This window comes from Danio rerio, chromosome 1, assembly GCF_052040795.2.
Source record: "Danio rerio strain M-AB ecotype USA chromosome 1, GRCz13ab, whole genome shotgun sequence".
Classification (NCBI taxonomy): Eukaryota; Metazoa; Chordata; class Actinopteri; order Cypriniformes; family Danionidae; genus Danio; species Danio rerio.
In genome coordinates this window covers 13345001-13364386 of record NC_141021.1, presented here as the reverse complement: position 1 = coordinate 13364386, position 19386 = coordinate 13345001, and the positions used below count along the sequence as shown (strand labels likewise).

The following is a 19386-nucleotide window of genomic DNA, read 5'->3' as shown; positions in this document are numbered from 1 at the left end:
CTTCATTGTATTTACATGATCTAATTTTTTAAATAAATTGTACTTTCACATAATTTAAGGTGAAAATCCACTCTGGATACTTTCAAAAATTATCCGACCTAAAAAAACTGAAAAGCAAATATTTTCTTGTTTCTGCATTTTATATACTATTACTGCTGATTTACAGTTAGAAAAAGTAGACAATTATTTGCCCTCCTGTTACAGAAATCTGAGAGTGGAATTTTTGGAGACCCGGAAGGGACGTGATGATGGGGGGGAATGGGTGGAAGAAAAAAAAACAGGGTGGGGGAAAAAAAAAACAGAGTGTAACAGAGTGACGGGATTCCCCTGCAAAGATGTTTTGCATTCTCTCGCAAAACAGTTTTTCCACAAACACTTCCGGTTTACCTAATGCATGTCAACCCTTCTGTTTTTGCCTAGTTTCTCCCATAATTTACCATTCTATCCCATGATCATCCTATAATTAAGTATTCTCCAATATTTCTCATATATTTTTCTCATATATTCCTGCTGGAAGATGAAAAAGCACTCAAAAGTGTTCAATTTTGGTCTCTACAGACCAGAAAATTTTGTTTCTTATGGTCTGAGAGTCCTTCAGATGCCTTTTGGCAAATTCCAGGCGGGGAGTCGCTTCTGTCTGGCCACTCTACCATACAGACCTGATTGGTGGATTGCTGCACAGATGGTTGTTCTTCTGTAAGGTTCTTCTCTCTACACAGAAATACGCTGGAGCTCAGACAGAGTGACCATCAAGTTATTGATCACCTCCCTGACAAAAGCCCTTCTCCCCTGATCACTCAGCTTAGATGGCCTGGCCAGCTCTAGGAAGAGTCCTGGTGGTTCCAAACATCTTCCACTTATGGATGATGGAGGCCACTGTGCTTATCGGAACTTTCAGAGCAGCAGAATTGTTTCTGTAACCTTCCCCAGTCTTGTGCCTCAAGACAATCCTGTCTCGGAGGTCTACGAACAATTCCTTTGTCTTCATGCTTGGATTGTGCTTTGACATGCTGTTAACCCTGAGACCTTATATAGACAGGTGAATGCCTTTTTAAATCATGTACAATCAACTGAACTTACCACAGGTAAACTCCAATTAAGCCGCTGAAACATTTCAACAATTATCAGTGGAAACAGAATGTACCTGAGCTCAATTTAGAGCTTCACAGCAAAGGCTGTGAATACTGATGTACATGTGATTTTTCAGGGTTTTTATTTTTAATAAATTTAAAAAAAAATCTTTTACCACATTGTCATTATTACAATGTGTGCAAAACTCTGAGAAAATAAATGAATTTATTTCATTTTGGAATAAGGCTGGAACATTAAAAAATGAGGAAAAAGTGAAGCACTATAAACACTTTCCTAATGCACTGTAACTACTAGATAAAAAAGAATAACGAATGACCTTTGAGGTGATGTGCTTCAAAACAAGTTTGCTATATGCTTCAGCGCCAAAACACGAGTTGCCATGTGATTTTGTGGATTTGATAAATAAAATAATAATCTAACCTAAATAAAGTTAGTTTCAGAAGCCAATATTATACTGTTATCACTATTAATGACACATTTAAATAAGCAGGAAATCCTTTTGCAATGTACTCGCAGCACCGAACATGTGCCCAGATTACTGAAGAACAAACTCTGTTGGAGGAATGAGAGAATCAGGCACTTGTTGTGAGAATGTAGATATCTGCATATTTGTGCCAGTCTGTGAAATAAAACAGCTTAAAACATATTAGTATTTTAGAAAAACAGTTCAAGTTTGCATAACTAATGATTGATCATATCCATAAGTAAATATGCAGCCTAGTTTTTGATTACTTGACCAACGCATTAAGGCAAGCATCCGCTGAGATAACCGAGAAATTATGTGCTCCTATTGTGCAGTGTCACCCACATGACGGAACTCGTCGTGAAGAACAAGAAAAAAGTAAACCTGCTGGACTTTCGGCGGTGGTGTCGTGAGACATTGCAGGCATGGTATCAGTTATCGTGAGCTATGCCACGTTGCACGAAAAGAAACGATTGACTCTTTTGTCACAATGCCCATTTGTCGATTATGAATCCCCACAACACCCTATCAAGGAAATCATGCCGAAATTGTGCCAAAATCATGTGATCTTAAGCCTAAATTTAACATAAAAGGTAAAACTTATCCCTTCACTCTGATTGGAATGTTGTTAGATGTTGATCCAGGAACATGTCCTACTTGGTGATACCACACCTCTCATGTACAAGCATCACATGTCCGAAAGGGTAAAATATACGGCGCACCATGACAGCTGGATATGGCTCACAGTGGTTGTTTTCACACCAGAACGCGAGTCAAACTTGCCGGTGTCTGAATTTTTAACGACCTCCACAAAGCTGATAAATTTAGGCAGCTATTTAAAATGCGGACGCCACGCATGCAAGCACTTCGAGATCAGTTACTTACAGAGGGCCATATAAAACGGCAGGTGGCAAATCATGGGTGCCATTAATCAAAGCGCAGGCATTAGTGGGGTATGTCCTTCTCTGTGCTTTGCTGATCTTTCGGCCTTACGTTGACCCCAGGGGTCAGCGGAGGTGATGGGACATCAGCACGGACACTAGGCTAAATCTATACAGTTTTCTATCTATCAAAAGCAGCCTGTAGCTCTGTAGCTCATGATCCGGCTAATATTAATGTTATATGTTTTCAGCTGTAACCATCAACAAAAAGCACTTTAGATCTATTATTACAGTAATTGCAGGTGGACAGTTTTCGGTGTCCAGCTCATCTCATGTCCCTGTGCGCAGTCAATGTGAATGATGATAAAAGCGTGGAGGGGTTTAGATTTCAGAGCCGCTATGCTAAGACTTCACAATTAGGTCATAAGAACGCAACAGGCATGAGAACAGAAATAAAAATGCCCCTCTAAAGGCGCTTGAGGAATGAATTCATTACCCTTTTGTGACACGGACTGTCGAACAATCTTGCGCTCATACTTTGTCCATAGCGAGTCTGGAGAGAAACTACGAAATTAATAAGCGGGCCGTTAGAATCAATCAGGGGAAGATTTATGGACACAAGCGGAGAACATGTGGCTTGTGAATTATGGTACCAAAAAAACAAGCTAAAGGAAAACCAATCCAAGCTTGGCACACATGCACACACACATTGCTGTTCAACATGTTTGGCGTCAGTAAGATGCTTTAAATTGGTAGGAAGACGAGTTACAAGAATATATTTCAAATCATTTGCTAATGTTAAAGGAGTATAGTTCATCAATAAATGAAAAATCTGTCCTTGTTCTAAACCTGTTGGAGTTTTGCAAGAGGATATACTGAAGAATGTTAGAAACTGTAACCATTGACATTCATAGTAAATGTTTTTCCTACTATTTAAGTCAATGGTTACATGTTTCCAACACTCTTCAATATATCTTCATTTAAGCTCAACAGAACTACAAAACTCCTATATAACAAGTCAAATATTCCTTTTTTTAGTTTTTAAAATGTGTAAAGGAAAGTTTATGAAGTAATGAAACACTAAATGAATATATTCAAATATATAATAGATAGAATATATATAAAAAGGGATCATGTGACACTGAATTTGTCCCAGCCAAGCTAACCACTGAGCCACTGTGCAGCCATATTAAAATCATTTATTTTCTTTTCGGCTTAGTTCTTTTATTAATCTGGGGTTACCACAGCAAAATAAACCGCCAACTTATCCAGCACATTTTACGCAGCTGATGCCCTTCCAGTTGCAACCCATTACTGTGAAACATCCATACACATTCCCTATGGACAATTTAGCTTATTAAATTTACCTGCATCACATGTCTTTGGACTGTGGGGAAAACCCGGAGGAAACCCACATGAACACGAGGAGAACATGCAAATTCCACACAGAAATGCAAATTGACCCAGCCGAGGCTCGAACCAGCAACCTTCTTGCTGTGAGGTGATTGTGCTACCCACTGCACCACCGTGATGCCCTCGCCATATTATATATTAGATATAATATTTTATATTAAAAATCGTCAGAAACTAGAAACCATTGACTTATTATTATTATTATTATAATTATTATTTTACTATGGAAGTCAATCGCTAGGAAAATCAGCTTTGCCAAAGAAAATAAAAAAATATATATTTTAAAAAAGTATAATTACTTCCTCTTACACCTAGATCCATCTATAATCGCAGGTGATATTTCAGCCACACCATGTTGGTGTTTCTTAACATCTAATTAAGCGGTCATTAATTAGCGCAGCGCTCAACCCCCAACCTGGAGGACCAGGACATACACTACAGTCAATTTAGCTTACCCAATTCACCTGGAGCGCATGTCTTTGGACTTGTGGAAAACCCACATGAACATGGGGAGAACATTCAAACTCCATACAGAAATGGCAACTGACCCAGCCGGGACTCTAACCAGCAGCCTTCTTGCTGTGAGGCGTCAGCGCTACCCACTGAGCCACCATGCCGTCCTACTATTACTTTTGTTTACAATATTATAGCATATATTTGATCAAATATACAGTATAATGTTACTTTATTTTTATTAAATAATTTGCTAACACTTTACAACAAGGTTCCATTACTTAAAGGGAAAGTTGACCAATAATTAAGTCACCCTCAAGTAAATCCAAACCTTTATGAGTTCCTTTCTTCTATTGAACACAAAAGCAGATTTTTCAAAGAATGTCAGAAACCTAGCTATTGACCTCCATAATAAATCAAATAAAAAATTTAATTAAAAAAATAATAATAATAATAATACATCAATGCATCAATACATTCCAGTTTCTGATATTTTTTATATTAAATGTTATAACTAATATATGATATGGTGGCTCAGCGGTTAGCACTGCCGCCTCACAGCAAGAAGGTCGCTGGTTCGTGTCCCAAGTTGGTATTTCTGTGTGGAGTTTGCATGTTCTGCCTGTATTTGTGGGTTTCCTCCGGGTGCTCCGGTTTCCATAACAAGTCCAAAGACATGCGCTATAGGCGAATTGGATAAATTATAATTGGTCAAAGTGTGTGTGTTTGGGTGAATGAGTGTGCATGGGTGTTTTTCAGTGCTGGATTGAACTCTGAAATAGAGATTAAGCCAAAGGAAAATGAATGAATATATAATATATATCTAAATAATATCTACTTAAGAAAGAAACTAATAAAGGTTTGGAACGAGTAGCCTAAAGTAAGTAAATGATAACAGTTTTTATTTGAACCTGTTTTTTTTTCTATATCAATATTTTAACATATATTCTATGTTTTTTTCTATATCTGTTTGCACAATAATAATTGAATCAAAATATATTAATTTATTCATGTTTTTATTCGATTAATTTACTATTTCAAAAGTTACTGTAATTCCTTAGGCCTATGTTATTATTGTATCTTTACTGGAGGTGCCCTTTTTTTGGTCTGATTCTGCAGTGGCCTGAAGGGTTCAGAGACGTAAAAGATACAGGCCGAACACAAATAAATGACAGCAATGCAAGGCATGTGTAATTCTGCCTCACAGGACACCATGACAAAAGGACGAACATTCACACATTCACTCTCTTACTCACACACACCAGACACGACACGAGGAAACAGAGAATGGTGTGTGTGTCCCTGAAGAATAATAATAAGCAGGTTTGTGGTCTTAAAACATGACATAGTAAAAGCTAATAATGGAAAACACTTTCTAAGACGAGGTTTTTATTTATTATAAACCATTTATTTACTAAATTCATCATTTCTAATACAGTGTAACATATATAGCCAAACGTGATGTAAATAAACGAGTGATTTTGTGTGTATGGTAAATATGGAGGTGTGATACATTCGGTGGTCAGACAGACAGACTGAAACACAACACTGTAAGAGAATCTCTCAGTCTGCGTATGGAATCGTCAATATCCCTCGCCGTACAAACACCCACTGGGATTTTACGAGGTAGACGAGGAAGAGACCAGTTCATGTTACCAGTTCAGCTTTAGACCAGTTTGGTTCGTTTGAGTCATGATTAAACTGACAAGGCAGACTTTTGGTAGTCACGTAGCGAATATTAAAATACACATGGAATGTACCATTTAATACACCTCATTTACAGTTTGTTCACATATTTAAAATATGCTAACAGTGTGAGTGCTCCCCTTGAAATAATAATGAATCCTCTTGTATGTCATTCGATAATTACTTTGACTGTAGTTCTGAAATTCAGCTCAACAGCGCCATCTTGTGATCCAATCTAGCGCTTCAAACTCTTACCTTCACTGATGTAAACGTTTCTAAACTTCACAAAGCATTAACATTTAATCTATAAATCACACTAGCATCTCTTTTCATGCTACTAGTGCCCATTTTCCATTCAGTTTTAGTACTCAAATGTTTTTAGTGCGATTTATTCCTCAGGTACTAGTGACTATATAAGATAGCTACTAGCATTACTTACTGGTGTTCATTTATTAGATACTGGTACACATTTATTAGATACTAGCACTTACTTATTAGATACTAGCACTTACGCATAAGCTAGTGGGATTAATTTATTAGATACTGCACATACTCATTAGCTAGTGGTATTCATTTATTACATACTGCCTGGTCCTACTAATTTATTAGATACTATATTTTTTTAATTAGATACTAGAACTTATTCATTAGACACTGGTTCTTATTATTAAATACTAGTGCTTATTTCATTCATCATGTTATTTTTATGCTTGCCATTGTCTTCTATAGCAGTGTTTCAAACCATATTCCAGGAGGACCACCAGCACTGCATGTTTTTGATGTCTCCTTTGTCTGTCACACCCATTACAGGTCTTTCAATCTCTGCTAATGAGCCGATGATCTGAATCAGCTGTGTTTGGTTGAGGAGACATGGAAAATGTGCAGAGCTGGTGGTCCTCCAGGAACACGGTTGAGAAACACTGATCTATGGTAATCTGTCATTGAGATATCAACTATTCAGTTTTGACTGGTATGTTTAGACTTTTGACTATGGCATAGCTTATGAATTACTAGTAATTCATTAGGTACTAGTACTTATTTTGTTTTTAGATTGTTTTATGTATTTATTACTGTATTTATTAGATACTCTTGCCTATTTAGCAGATACTAGTAATTATTTTTAAGAAATTATTTTAATTGAGTTCCCCTTTTTGACTAGTCGTAACATACGACGAGATAAAAAAACTGTTGTGATTAATAAAATACGAAATGTTACTTGCAATAATTATAAAGCATATGAGTATCTAATATTAATAATAATAACAATAGGTACTAGTGTCCAATGAATAAGAACTACGTATACTTACATATAAGAATTAGCATTTATTACTAAATAGATAATCATACATATACAAGTACTATTATAGTATATAATGTGATACAAGTACAGGTATCTAATAACAGGTACTAGTAAATAAAATAAAAACTACTAGTATTTAAAAAAACATGAACTTGTGACAAAAAGAATACACACAAGTCAAAACTTAACAGTTAATATTATCTCAATGGCAGATCCTTATTGAAGACAAGGGCAAAAGGTAAAGATTCCCAGTTTTTAAAAGACGTCTAATAGATGTCTACACATAGTCGTCTCGAACAAAAACAAGGCTGAATTTGGGCTCTTAGAGAAAATCTAATAGAAGTCTCAGAATAGGCCAATTCAACTAAATCTCGTTACGAGTCTGTCGATTTGACGACTAGTCTAGTTTTGGGCTATTCTTAGATGTCTATTAGATTTTCACTGAGAGCCCAAGTTTAGCCAAGCTGTCTAACTTTAGATGCCTATTAGACGTCTATTAAACACAATATGTTTGCTTGGTTGTTACTAGTGAAAACAAAATAATACCTTGTCATTATTAAATTAAGCACTAAAATCTAATAAACAGAAACAATTGTGTAATAAACAACCAAGTGTCTATTTGATCGGTCTAACAAATAAGAGCACAAGTACCTAAAGAATACTAAACAGTCTTTTAAATTATTAATCTAAAAAAGCGTTTCCCAACCCTGTTCCTGAAGGCACACCAACAGTACAGATTTTCTACCTCTCCCTAATCAAACACACCTGCATCAACTCATCAGAACATTAGAAAAGACTCCACAACCTGTAATAAATGGGTCAGATAAGGGAGACGTCCAATGTACTGTTGGTGTGCCTCAAGGAACAGGGTTGGGAAACACTGATGTAAAGTATAAGTGCTAGTAGATAGTAAGTGCTAGTGGGAAAGGGCACTAATATAGTAATAAATATGTTTCATAGATTAAATGTTAAACGGCTTGCCATACTCAAGATATAAACAAACAAAACAGCACCACTGTTTTTTTTGGAAGCTTCAGATACCTGGACTGCCACTAGAATGTGGTGAGAGTCAGATTACTTGTCTCCGTTGACCTGTACCTGGACCCTGCTTGTTCCCTGTGCAGTAGCCATATCTTTATGAGCTGGAAGGCACAATCACATTTTCTCAAAAGTGAGTTGGTGTCCACAGGTTTGACACACTTTCTTGTAGAGATCTTCCTCTTCATCCAGCAGCTCGTCAGGGCCGTAGTCGTGCTGATGAATGCTGGTGTCTTTCTTAAACATACTGCTCCTCACCGTCCGCCTCAGCTCTGAAAGACATGGACAAATCAACACTGTGAGCAACTCTAGTCATTCTCAATTAGTTCATTTAGTCTATAATCAATACAAACACAAAAACAGTCATTTTCAATTGATTACTGCTTATGAAAGTGTTAAAAATCGGACCCTCGTTTTCTGTTTTTGTTGGTTTTATAGAAAACAGGGAAACACTAAACATGCTTTAATATGTTGTGTGTTTTATTATAATATACAGAGCAGCATTATAACAGAACCTTAACATGGTTTTATTATAATAAATAGTCCACCGGTAAGGTTTTAACCCACGTGATCACAAGAAGCAGAAGCAGTGAACTGTGGCATAATAAATGCTCCGCTGCTTTTGTGCTGCATCAGCCTTTCCAATGCACTACTTTTCTAGTGATTTTATAAGTAAATGGCCTATTTCCACTGAGTGGTATGGTATGGTTCGTTATGCTTTTATGGCCATTTCCACTGTCAAAAGGTACCAAAAAGCAAACCGTACCATACCAGTTTTTGGGTACCCTTTCCAAAAGGCAGAGCTAGATGTGCAGCTGCACGCTATTGGTTCACAGAGAAGCATCACTTGCGCATACACAAGCCAGGAGAATGAAAACAAAAGAATTTTTAAATACACAGCCGAGACATAACACTGTAATAACAAGCCATGGTCGACCTGAGCTCAAACAAACATTGCCGTCATCTTGATGAACAACCACATAGCCAAAAAGAGCTAAATCTGCAGTGTCCTAATGTTGTTTTACGAGGCCGTCTAAAAGCGCGAGCGGTTTCACCTTCTTCAGAGATCTTGCGTGCCCTCACTGCGTGTCTATATTTGAAATAACAAACTTATTGAGCTGATGATAATAACGTGCGTGTGATTATTGAAGTGCTTCTGACTTCCTTTCAGATACAGATGTAAGTGAGAGCGAAGCTTGAAAAAAAACAAAGGAGAAGCCGGAAAAACAAAGAAGCAAATAATTCTTTCAGCAGCCTAAAAGACAAACTGCCATGTTTAACTATTATCATCACCTTTTGGACTATTATGAACTCAAAATGATAAAATGACTTTCTAACAGGAGGTTATATGTGCTGATAAAGGTTAAAGATACAGATGAGAGGTTTGCACTGACTGTGGGCTATATGATGCGTGTTGTTTTTGAACCCAAATAAGGACTAAATGTATGCTGTGTGTTGTTTTTCTGTAAGTAGTAACATATCAGAAACTGTGATGGTCTGAATGTGTTCATATATGTTGCATTTATTTATTTTATATAATTGCAGATGTTACAGAAGGCTATTTTTCAATAGAAAGGTTAGTAATGAACATTTGTACACAAGCATTTATATGTATAAAGAATCTGATTTGTGAGAAGTTTTTCTCATTTGATATGTGATACATCTTTACTTTGACATTTCCTCGAGCGAGAATGACGTTGACTGAAACTTTCTGTTCGAGTTACCATTAGTTCCCTTTTGGCAGTGGAAACGTAAGCCTGATAAAGGTGACCCGTACAGACCCGTACCATACCACTCAAAAAGACCAAAAGACGCATTGGGTGTGAATAAGCAATTACTTTGCTTCTTACTGCCATGATGATAAGTTTTGAATATTTTAGCTCATCCATGAACGTGATTTTTTTCAGGAGTCTCGTTGGATGTAAAGAAGATGCTGGATGTTGGATGTCAATCTACGCTTTTGTTTGTAGTGAATATGCGCCCTCTATTGGTGAAAATTACATATTGTGCCTTTAATTATAACTATACAAAAATAAGTGCTCAAGAGTGATTGCACGTCATACCTTTGACTTTTTTATTAAAGCGTTTCTGCTTCTGCACCTCTTTGTTCTCCTCTCTAGTCTCCTTGGCCTCTTCCAGAGCCTCATCACTGCCCCAGACCTCCACAGAGCGTTTCTCCACCTTAACATTTGGTAAGAAAAAAGAGCTGTTATTGCATATGCATGCACAAACAAAAATCATCAAATCAAATTAAATAAATAGTTAATTAATTTAACAGTTCAACTTTAACTATTGTTTAATTCATTTAATTTGATTATATTGACTATGTTAATGCTGCTTCATAAATACAGCAGTTATCATTATTAAACTCTTGCTCATAGAATTATTAATTTGTAATGAAAATACAGTCTCCACAGATTTGTAATAACAACCCTTAAATTGAAATGATATTAGCCAGAAATTAGCCAATCAGAAAGATTTCTGAAGGATCATGTGGCATTGAAGGTTGGAGTAATAATGCTAAAACGTCCATCATAAATGCATTACATGTTAAAATCTTTATACAAATACACAACCTAAAAAACTTTTAATAATATTTGACTGTTTTAGTAATAAAATAAAAACAGAAAAAAAGTATTACCGTTTGAATGCATCAATATATTATTAAGTGCAATTTTTATATATCAACTTGATATTCTTAAAAACTGATGTGTTGCCCCTTTCTAATTTTTTAAGGAGACACGTATATCTTAATAGTTTTTTTCTTAGTAAAATTTATTTATTCTATTGTTTTTTTTTATAATGATTAATTTTTTCGTTATCTTATGTATATTTTTATTTTATTTTTTTATTGATATTTTACCTTATCAATATTATGTATATTTTATTTACAGTGTTATTTTCTGTCTTACCTAGTATGAACCTAATAAAGCAAAAAAAAAAAAAAGGGAAAAATAATATCATTAAGAATAAAATAGTCATTAAACATAGAATTAGAATATTAAATCAATACTAATTGGTTAAATTATTTTTGTTAAATGCTAATTTGTTTGACATTCACTCAATTACCGTACATAAAATCCAGACATTTATGCCATGGGAGGGATATTTTTAGAGACATTTCAGATTTGGGGGTGGTGTCATAATTAAAAAGGGTTGTTTAAAACTATAGTTATGGCAAAAAAAAAGACGTTTCAGTTCTTATATTTTTTAATAATTGTATTATTATAATAATTATAATATAAATAATTATAATATAAATAATAATCAATTATTGCATTTTATGAAGTGTCATTTCTCTCCTTCTGGTTCAACTCATATTGACACTTACTGTACACTAGCTGACAAGTCTTGTCAGTCCCAGTTGTAAGAGCAACAAATATTAACTTGACATCTAGTTGATCGGTTGGAAAAATGGAAGAAGGTAGAATTTTTCTGATGAATCATCTGCTGAACTGCATCCCAATCATCACAAATACAGCAGAAGGTCTGTTGGAACCTGCATAAACCCAAGATTCTCAGAGAAATTAGTCAAGTGTGGTGAAGGAAAAAATCATGGTTTGGGATTACATTCAGTATGGGGGTGTGTGAGAGATCTGCAGAGTGGATGGCAACAACAACAGCCTGAGCTATCAAGACGATTGTGCTGCCCATTACATTACAAACCACAGGAGAGGGCAAATTCTTCAGCAGGATAGCGCTCCTCCTCATACTTCAGCCTCCACATCAATGTTCCTGAAAGCAAAGAAGGTCAAGGTGCTCCAAGATTGGCCAGCCCAGTCACCAGACATGAACATTATTTAGCATGTCCGGGAAAAAATGGAGGAGGAGGAATCGAAGATGAATCCAAAGAATCTTGATGAGCTGTAGGAGTCCTGCAAGAACGCTTTCTTTGCCGTTCCAGATGACTTTATTAAGAAGTTATTTGAGTCTTGCAGAGATGTATGGATGCAGTCATCCAAGCTCATGGGAGTCGTACACAATATTAATCCTTTTTTCACTGCACCATGAGTCAGACCTTACTGTCCTGATTAAATCATTAAAAATCAAGGCATGATCATATTTTCTTTTGGTATAATAGTGTAATCTAGAGGCCTTTGCCTTTCATATAAGCCACTGATATCAAATGATCAACTAGAAGTGAAGTTATTATCTGTTGCTCCCAAAACTAATAATAATAATATTATTATTATTATTATTATTAAAACTGAGATAGGCAACAAGACTTTTGTCAGGTAGTGCATGTAAGAGCTAATAAAACAGATATGGCATCCGGACAGTACCTGTTTTTGAGAAAATGTTTTAAAATATACCATAATTTTTTCAGCCATATAATTATTGCAGCTAGTTGTACAGAAAAAAATTGTGTTAAAAATGTAATAATTATGTACCAGCTTAATTTTAAGACATGATTTGAGTTTAATATTTGGGTTGGATGAGATCAGGTTAATGTCAAATCTCTGTCCAGAGGATGTGCTGACCCTACCTGTGTCTTTAAGTAGAGTTTCATGTCTCCCCAGCGTGGATTGTGAGGATTTTTCCTCAGGATGAATCGCAGCGGTGGCTCCCTCTTATCCAGATCACAGTCCTTCAGGAGGTAATTCTTTTTCGCTTCCGTGCGAGATATTAGCTTGTGCTTTACTTCATTGTCTCTATGCAAACATATGCATCTATAAATGAATTTCTCATATACAATATAGTGCTTGTTTTGAAGGTTTTTCGAACGGCAGGTGCACAGGAAACACAATATCAGACCATAACTGAAATACTAAGACAAAAACAACTGGTGTTTAACAACAGCACCTGGCAGTAACTACTAGTCTCGGTTACACAGTACATTTCTAACCCACTATGACCACACACAGAGTGAATATGACATACCTGCATTTATCACACACAGACAGATCAAAACTGTTGCTCAGATAAGAATCCATAAATGGCTTTTGACACTCTTCGCACATCAGATAATCAGGCTCCATCACTGGGGCTAAAACACACACGTGACAATGCAAAGATGTCACCAGGTTTGCAAACTAATTACAAGAGTAAACTATATAGAATATTATATATATATATATATATATATATATATATATATATATATATATATATATATATATATATATATATATATATATATATATATATATGGAATATATAAAACTATAACTATAAATGTTTTCAAAAGTATTTAGTCAAATACTTGTAAATGCATTTGAAAAGGACAATTTACTCAGTATTAAATTACATACAGGTTTTACTTCACACCTGTTCGACTCAATAGAATGGTTTGGCAAATAGTAATGTTTGCTTGAAATGTCAAAATGAAAAAGGCTTATTCATTATAAGGAAGCTAACATACTGTTACTGTATACTACATAAACATATTCTTCTTCCATCTTCTTCTTCTTAGACTATGTTAAGAACGCATCTCCTGCTAGACCGTTCATACTACAACCACCAAACTAACTCAAAACTATACTGAATTAAGTTGCTATATCTTTTCCAACTGATCTGACTTACAGTTTTCCAAAAACTGACCCGGAAATTCAGAAAAGTCCCATTAACTTAACATTGCACCAAACTTTGTGACCTCATAGCTTTGCGCCAGACTGTCATACAGAAGTGTGGGCTCATTAAACTCAGACTATCAATCTGCTAATCTCTAAGGACCTTTCAACTTACTAGCCACACCCTAGCAACCACTTACAGCACCCTAGCAACTGTCCCATAGACTTCCATAATTAAAACAAAAAATTGCCATTGACTTTACAATGGACATACTAGCAACCTATCAATTCAGGCTAAATCATACTAATCCATACAAACAATATACTAATCCATACTAAAAACATACTAATGACATACCAATCCACACTAGAAACATACAAATCATACTAACAAACATAGTAATCTATGCTTAAAACATACAAATTTATGCTAAATTCATGCTAAGAACATGCTAATTTATGATAGAAACATACTAGCAACATGCTAATTCTTATTAGAACCATGCTAATGTTAGCAACTACTCAGAACACCTTAGCAAGCCCCTAGCACTCAAAACACCCTAGTAATGCCTTAGCAACCACTGAGAGCACCCTAGCAATACCTTAGCAAGCACTCAGAACACCCTAGCAACCATTCAGAACAACCACTAGCAACCACTCCGAACCCCTATGTACCCCCTAGCAAGAGACATGCCAATCCATACTAGAAACATGCTAACCTATATGTACTTATTTATGTCAACGGTTTCAAACTTCTTAAAAACTACTTCAGTTATTGAAACTACTTCAAACTTTCAGACTTGGCTTTCTCAAGCAAACAAAGTCTGTCTGCGAACTTTACTTTTCTAGTTTAATGTTAGTACTCTCAGGCTTTATTGCAATCTTTAATCTCAACGAGCCGTGAATTTACTTAACTAATAACACAAAACATACAACAGTAGCAAACCCTTTACTTTACATGCTGTCGTTAATCTGTTTATACAGCATGGGGCTCGGAAAGTTCTCAAAATATAATATTATCCTACATTTTTTTAAAGGAAAATGAAGCTGTATGTTATATTGGTGGTTGTTAAATGCAGAGCTTCTCTTTAAAAAAAGGTGAAAAAACACCTGCGAGTACTGAAAGAGATCAAACCTCAGCCAGATAAGGAAAAGTAAAGCAAAAGTAACTCAAAAGTAATGTAACGCATTACTTTCCATAAAAAGTAACCAAGTAACACAACTAGTTACTTTTTTGAAGGAGTAACTCAATATTGTAATGCTTCTCTTTCTAAAGTAACTTACTGCTATTCTGTTTGTGCAATAAAATAAAGCAAGTATAGTAGTTTCAAAAACCTGGTTGTTGAACGACTCTCTTCTCCTGCTGCTCGTCCTCTGTTGTCTCCTCTTCAATAAAAAACCCAGCACCAGAGTCTATAGTTTTTGCCACTTTAGCGTGAGTAGCTACTGAAACATATTACATTCATTACACAGTTTTAATTAAATTAAATTTGTACATGTCTTGTGCAGGTTTTAAACAAAAGTCAGACCTTCTACAGCGGAGGACGTTCTGCTGGCAAGTCTGGCTTGTCTGAGCATCAGTGCCCGTTGGCGGTTTCGCTCAATTTTGGCCAGCATGTGTGGTGTTAAAGACATGCTGGACTCATTTGAAGAGTTTGCAGAGTCTGGCGATGTGTGTTGACAATGACTGGCCTCTGGCATCTCCATGATCAGCCTATAATCAACAACAGTTTACACTCACAATAATAATCAGGCAGAAGTTCATTCAAACACAAGAAGACAAAGGAATAACAAAATGAATAAGTAAATACATATCTTATTGAATGTGAATATCTACACATAAACAACATCACTTTTAACAATTTACATACAGTCAAGTGTGAAATTAAATGTAGTTGGTCATCAATTTAATACTTATTTGGTGAGCAAAAATACTCTATGCAAATTAACCATAGTTACTGTAAAACAAACAATAGGAAAAAGAAAAAAACACATGGTTTTTTTGTTGTTAAACCATGTTCAAATCCAAAACACACCGTGGTTTTGCTACATTAACTATAGTTGTATAAAAGCATTTTAATATGCATAAATACATAAAATATTACAGATATCTCAAGTAAAATGTAATATTTTAGAAATGTGCCGTTTTCACAATATTATTTATACAGGATACTTGGAAATCTTGGTTACTACAACATATACCTTAACACTAAAGCAAGAGTTTGAGACTTCTTACTAGCGAGGTGTTCATGAAGATTTGACTTACCAGATCAGCGTTAAGTCAAACGAGAACTTAAATGAAAATGTTAATAATATCAGTCCAGCGTTTCGGTTCTGTTTTGTGTTCAATAGCAATGTTGTGGTTCTTCTCTTCTTCTTTGGATATTTCGCACCACAGAACCAGCATCGCCATCTTGTGGCATTTTCAATGGTTCCATGGCTTTGCTCTCGCTCATATACCCTCATGTCATGTATAAACATAAATTCACGTATAAAGAACTTAGTAGCCGTATTTTTATTTTGTATGCAAACCATAAGCGTAGAATGTACAGATATTTGCATGAATATGGACGTGTGTTGTGATTCAAATTCTGACGCAAATAACGATCAATGTGTGTAAGAAAGATGGAGGACAATCGTCAGAAAATTTTTGTCAACAAATCTGGCAATTTAATAATATTTGTAACGACTGTAGAGAATAAAACAAAGCATATTTCACCTACTACTACTGAGGTAAGATTTTATGCGCTAAATAAAGAATTGTATACGTTAAATAAAGAAAACTGTACCTATTTGATGTACAGCTTCCTGCTGTATAATCACTGTTTTGATAAAAACGGGTCGAATAGTTGTATATATAGAAAATTTCTTTCTTTCTTTTTATTTCTTATAGCTACAAGAAAAATGGCCTATTTTATTTTAAAATCTGGCATCCTGTTTGTTATTCCGATTCATTTTAGCTTTAACTTTATCATTTTAACTTAATAGAAAAAATCAAGAAAACAATACAAGTACGTTCTTCTATATATATATATATATATATATATATATATATATATATATATATATATATATATATATATATATATATATATAGTTTAATTGAATTTGTTTTATTTCGTTTAAAATATTCATATTTATTTTAAAACCCTGCATCAAGTTTGCAACCGCAATAAATTCAGGGGAATAAAGAATATATATTCAATATTCAGTTCATGAAAATATTAAATTATTACAATTTATGTTATCCCATCTGTGGAATTTTAATTATTCTTCAGATATTTAAAATTTATAATTTAAACTCATGTTTAAAATTGAAGGTTTCAACACATTTTAAACATAATAGTTTAATTTCAAATATCTATCTTTTTCTTAGCCATGATGAGAGTATATTACTTGATTTGTTATTTTGCAAGATACTACACTGTAAAAACAGATTTTTAAACTGTATCAATATAACCCTATATGAGTCAGTTGAACTCATATTAAACTGACTTAAAACAGCTTGTTTAACTTATGAAATTAAGTTAAAACATGGTTAACCTAGTTAAATAAGTTACAATGAATTAAATCATATGCTGTCATGAGTAATTAATCATGTATATTTTTTGCAGTGTAGTGTTCAACTTAAAGTGCATTTTAAAGGCTTAACTTGGGTAATTGGGCAAGTCATTGGACAACAGAGTTTTTTTTTTTTTTGAAGCCAAAAAGATCTTAAGTGGGCTAATAATATTCACCTCATTAGTGTTTTTCCATTTTATTTTAATAAATAGTTTTCAATACAGCCAAACTAAAGGAAATATTTTTTTAAAATATGATAATCGAGATGAGAATTTCACAGGAGGACTACTAATGAAGTTATCTGCATTTTATATTTTACTTTACTATTTTTTTAAGGATGCACCCGATGAAGCTTGCTTTGAAAGCACCAGCCAATCAGGAAGAGAAGAAGGAGAAATCCCAGAGGCCTCTCACACTTTAACATTGCCATTTCATCTGCTGGAGAGTGTTGTTGAAGGACTGCTGGAAAAACTCGACATTTTGGACACTGATCTTTCTGAAACACTTGTTTCCAGTCTAATAAAGGCACTGGCAAGCCTGGCAGGGATTAATGTGGATGTCTGCACCGCAGGCAGTTTTACAGAAGACACTGTTTTACAGATCAGAAATGAAGCTCTTGGCATCCTGGCACATAAGGTCAACGTGAAGACAATGAAAAGGCATGAAAACAATCTGGTTGTGGGCTACGTCACCGCTGTCCTATCTGCAGCCATCATTAACTACACGGTCATGCACCCTGAGGCACTAAAGAGTTACTCGAATGAAAGCCTAGCCGGATCAAATGCCGAGTTTTCTGTCAAGAAAGATCTGATGGAGAGCTGTGCTGCATCTCCATCTACCTGCAAAAACATCAGTGAGATGTACCTGCATTCTGACCGGAAGGAAACAGATGAGAAATGCAGTGGAGACCAGAATGCGAGCGCTGATACATTTCCTAATTCAGCTCTCATAGACGTCAGGCCGAGAGTGAAGAGAGGCATTCAGGGCTCTCTGTCCAAACTGTTCTCCTTCAAGAGCAGGGCCTTTCAACGAGTGACTCCTTCGTCTGAGGAAATCTGAAGAAACATTAATAAAATGTGATTATTTGATGTAAAAAAAAGTGTTTTAAACCATTTTTATATGTTTTGTTTTCAACTAAAACATTAATTCTTTCATTTTCTTGTCGGCTTAGTCCCTTTATTAATCCGGGGCCGCCACAGCGGAATGAACCGGCAACTTATCCAGCATGTTTTTACACAGCGGATACCCTTCCAGCCACAACCCATCGCTGGGAAACATCCACACACACTCATTCACACATATACACTACGGACAATTCAGCCTTACCAATTCACCTGTACCACTTGTCTTCGGACTGTGGGGGAAACCGGAGCACCCGGAGAAAACCCACGCGAACGCAGGGAGAACATGCAAACTCCACACAGAAACGCCAACTGACCCAGCCGAGGCTCGAACCAGCGACCTTCTTGCTGTGAGGCAACAGCACTACCTACTGCACCCCTGCGTCGCCTCAACTAAAACATTTTAAGTTAAATTAAAGTAGCCTGGGCGGCACGGTGGCTAAGTGGTTAGCACCAGGGTGTGAATTACAGGGGGGTTTGGGGGGTCAAACCCCCATAATTTACACTTGATTCCTCCCTGAAGGACATCATAACAAGATGTATGGGGGTCTGCCCTTTAAGAGTTATGAAATAGTTTGTTCTGTGTCTTAAATATTCATAATTAAAATAATATATAATTTAAATATACATTTGAACACTCCTGTAATGGACCATACCATTGTGAATGCATGTTTGCGCCAAATTTATTTATCAGTTTGAAACTGGCAAATGTAGAGCACCAGCAGACAGCGTGAGTGTTCACAAAACATGTTTCCCCTAATATGTTTGTTTAATATCACAATGGGGGATTCACAGTGGTGCAGTGGGTAGCACGATCGCCTCACAGCAAGAAGGTCGCCGTGTCGAGCCCAGGCTAGGTCAGTTGGCA

The 19386-nt window shown here is 35.6% G+C and overlaps 1 protein-coding gene and 2 long non-coding RNA genes across 18 annotated transcripts in view; 1 reads left to right on the top strand and 2 right to left on the bottom strand.

Moving 5' to 3' along the window:
* The window catches only part of xpa (xeroderma pigmentosum, complementation group A), a 29964-nt gene extending 13281 nt beyond the window's left edge, over positions 1–16683 (bottom strand). Inside the window, exons 1-9 of one of the 16 annotated variants that reach the window (XR_015475581.1) lie at positions 16103–16197; positions 15366–15550; positions 15172–15282; positions 13208–13313; positions 12813–12978; positions 10390–10507; positions 8145–8598; positions 6897–8001; positions 5689–6754 (exon numbers count right to left, since the gene is read on the bottom strand). Coding sequence is in view for 4 of the 16 variants with exons in the window: in NM_001442360.1 (NP_001429289.1) it covers positions 8444–8598; positions 10390–10507; positions 12813–12978; positions 13208–13313; positions 15172–15282; positions 15366–15543 (834 nt within the window). In the remaining 12 variants the exon portion in view is untranslated. 16 annotated transcript variants of the gene reach the window in all.
* LOC110439783 (uncharacterized) lies at positions 16248–18550 on the top strand. The gene is given in 2 exon segments (NR_200107.1): positions 16248–16569; positions 17734–18550. It is a non-coding gene; the product is annotated as an uncharacterized LOC110439783 (long non-coding RNA).
* Positions 17972–19386, bottom strand: part of LOC147846697 (uncharacterized) — a 2323-nt gene continuing 908 nt past the window's right edge. The window contains exon 2 of the long non-coding RNA XR_015476391.1: positions 17972–18731. This is a non-coding gene — a long non-coding RNA (uncharacterized LOC147846697). The remainder of the gene's footprint in view (positions 18732–19386) is intronic.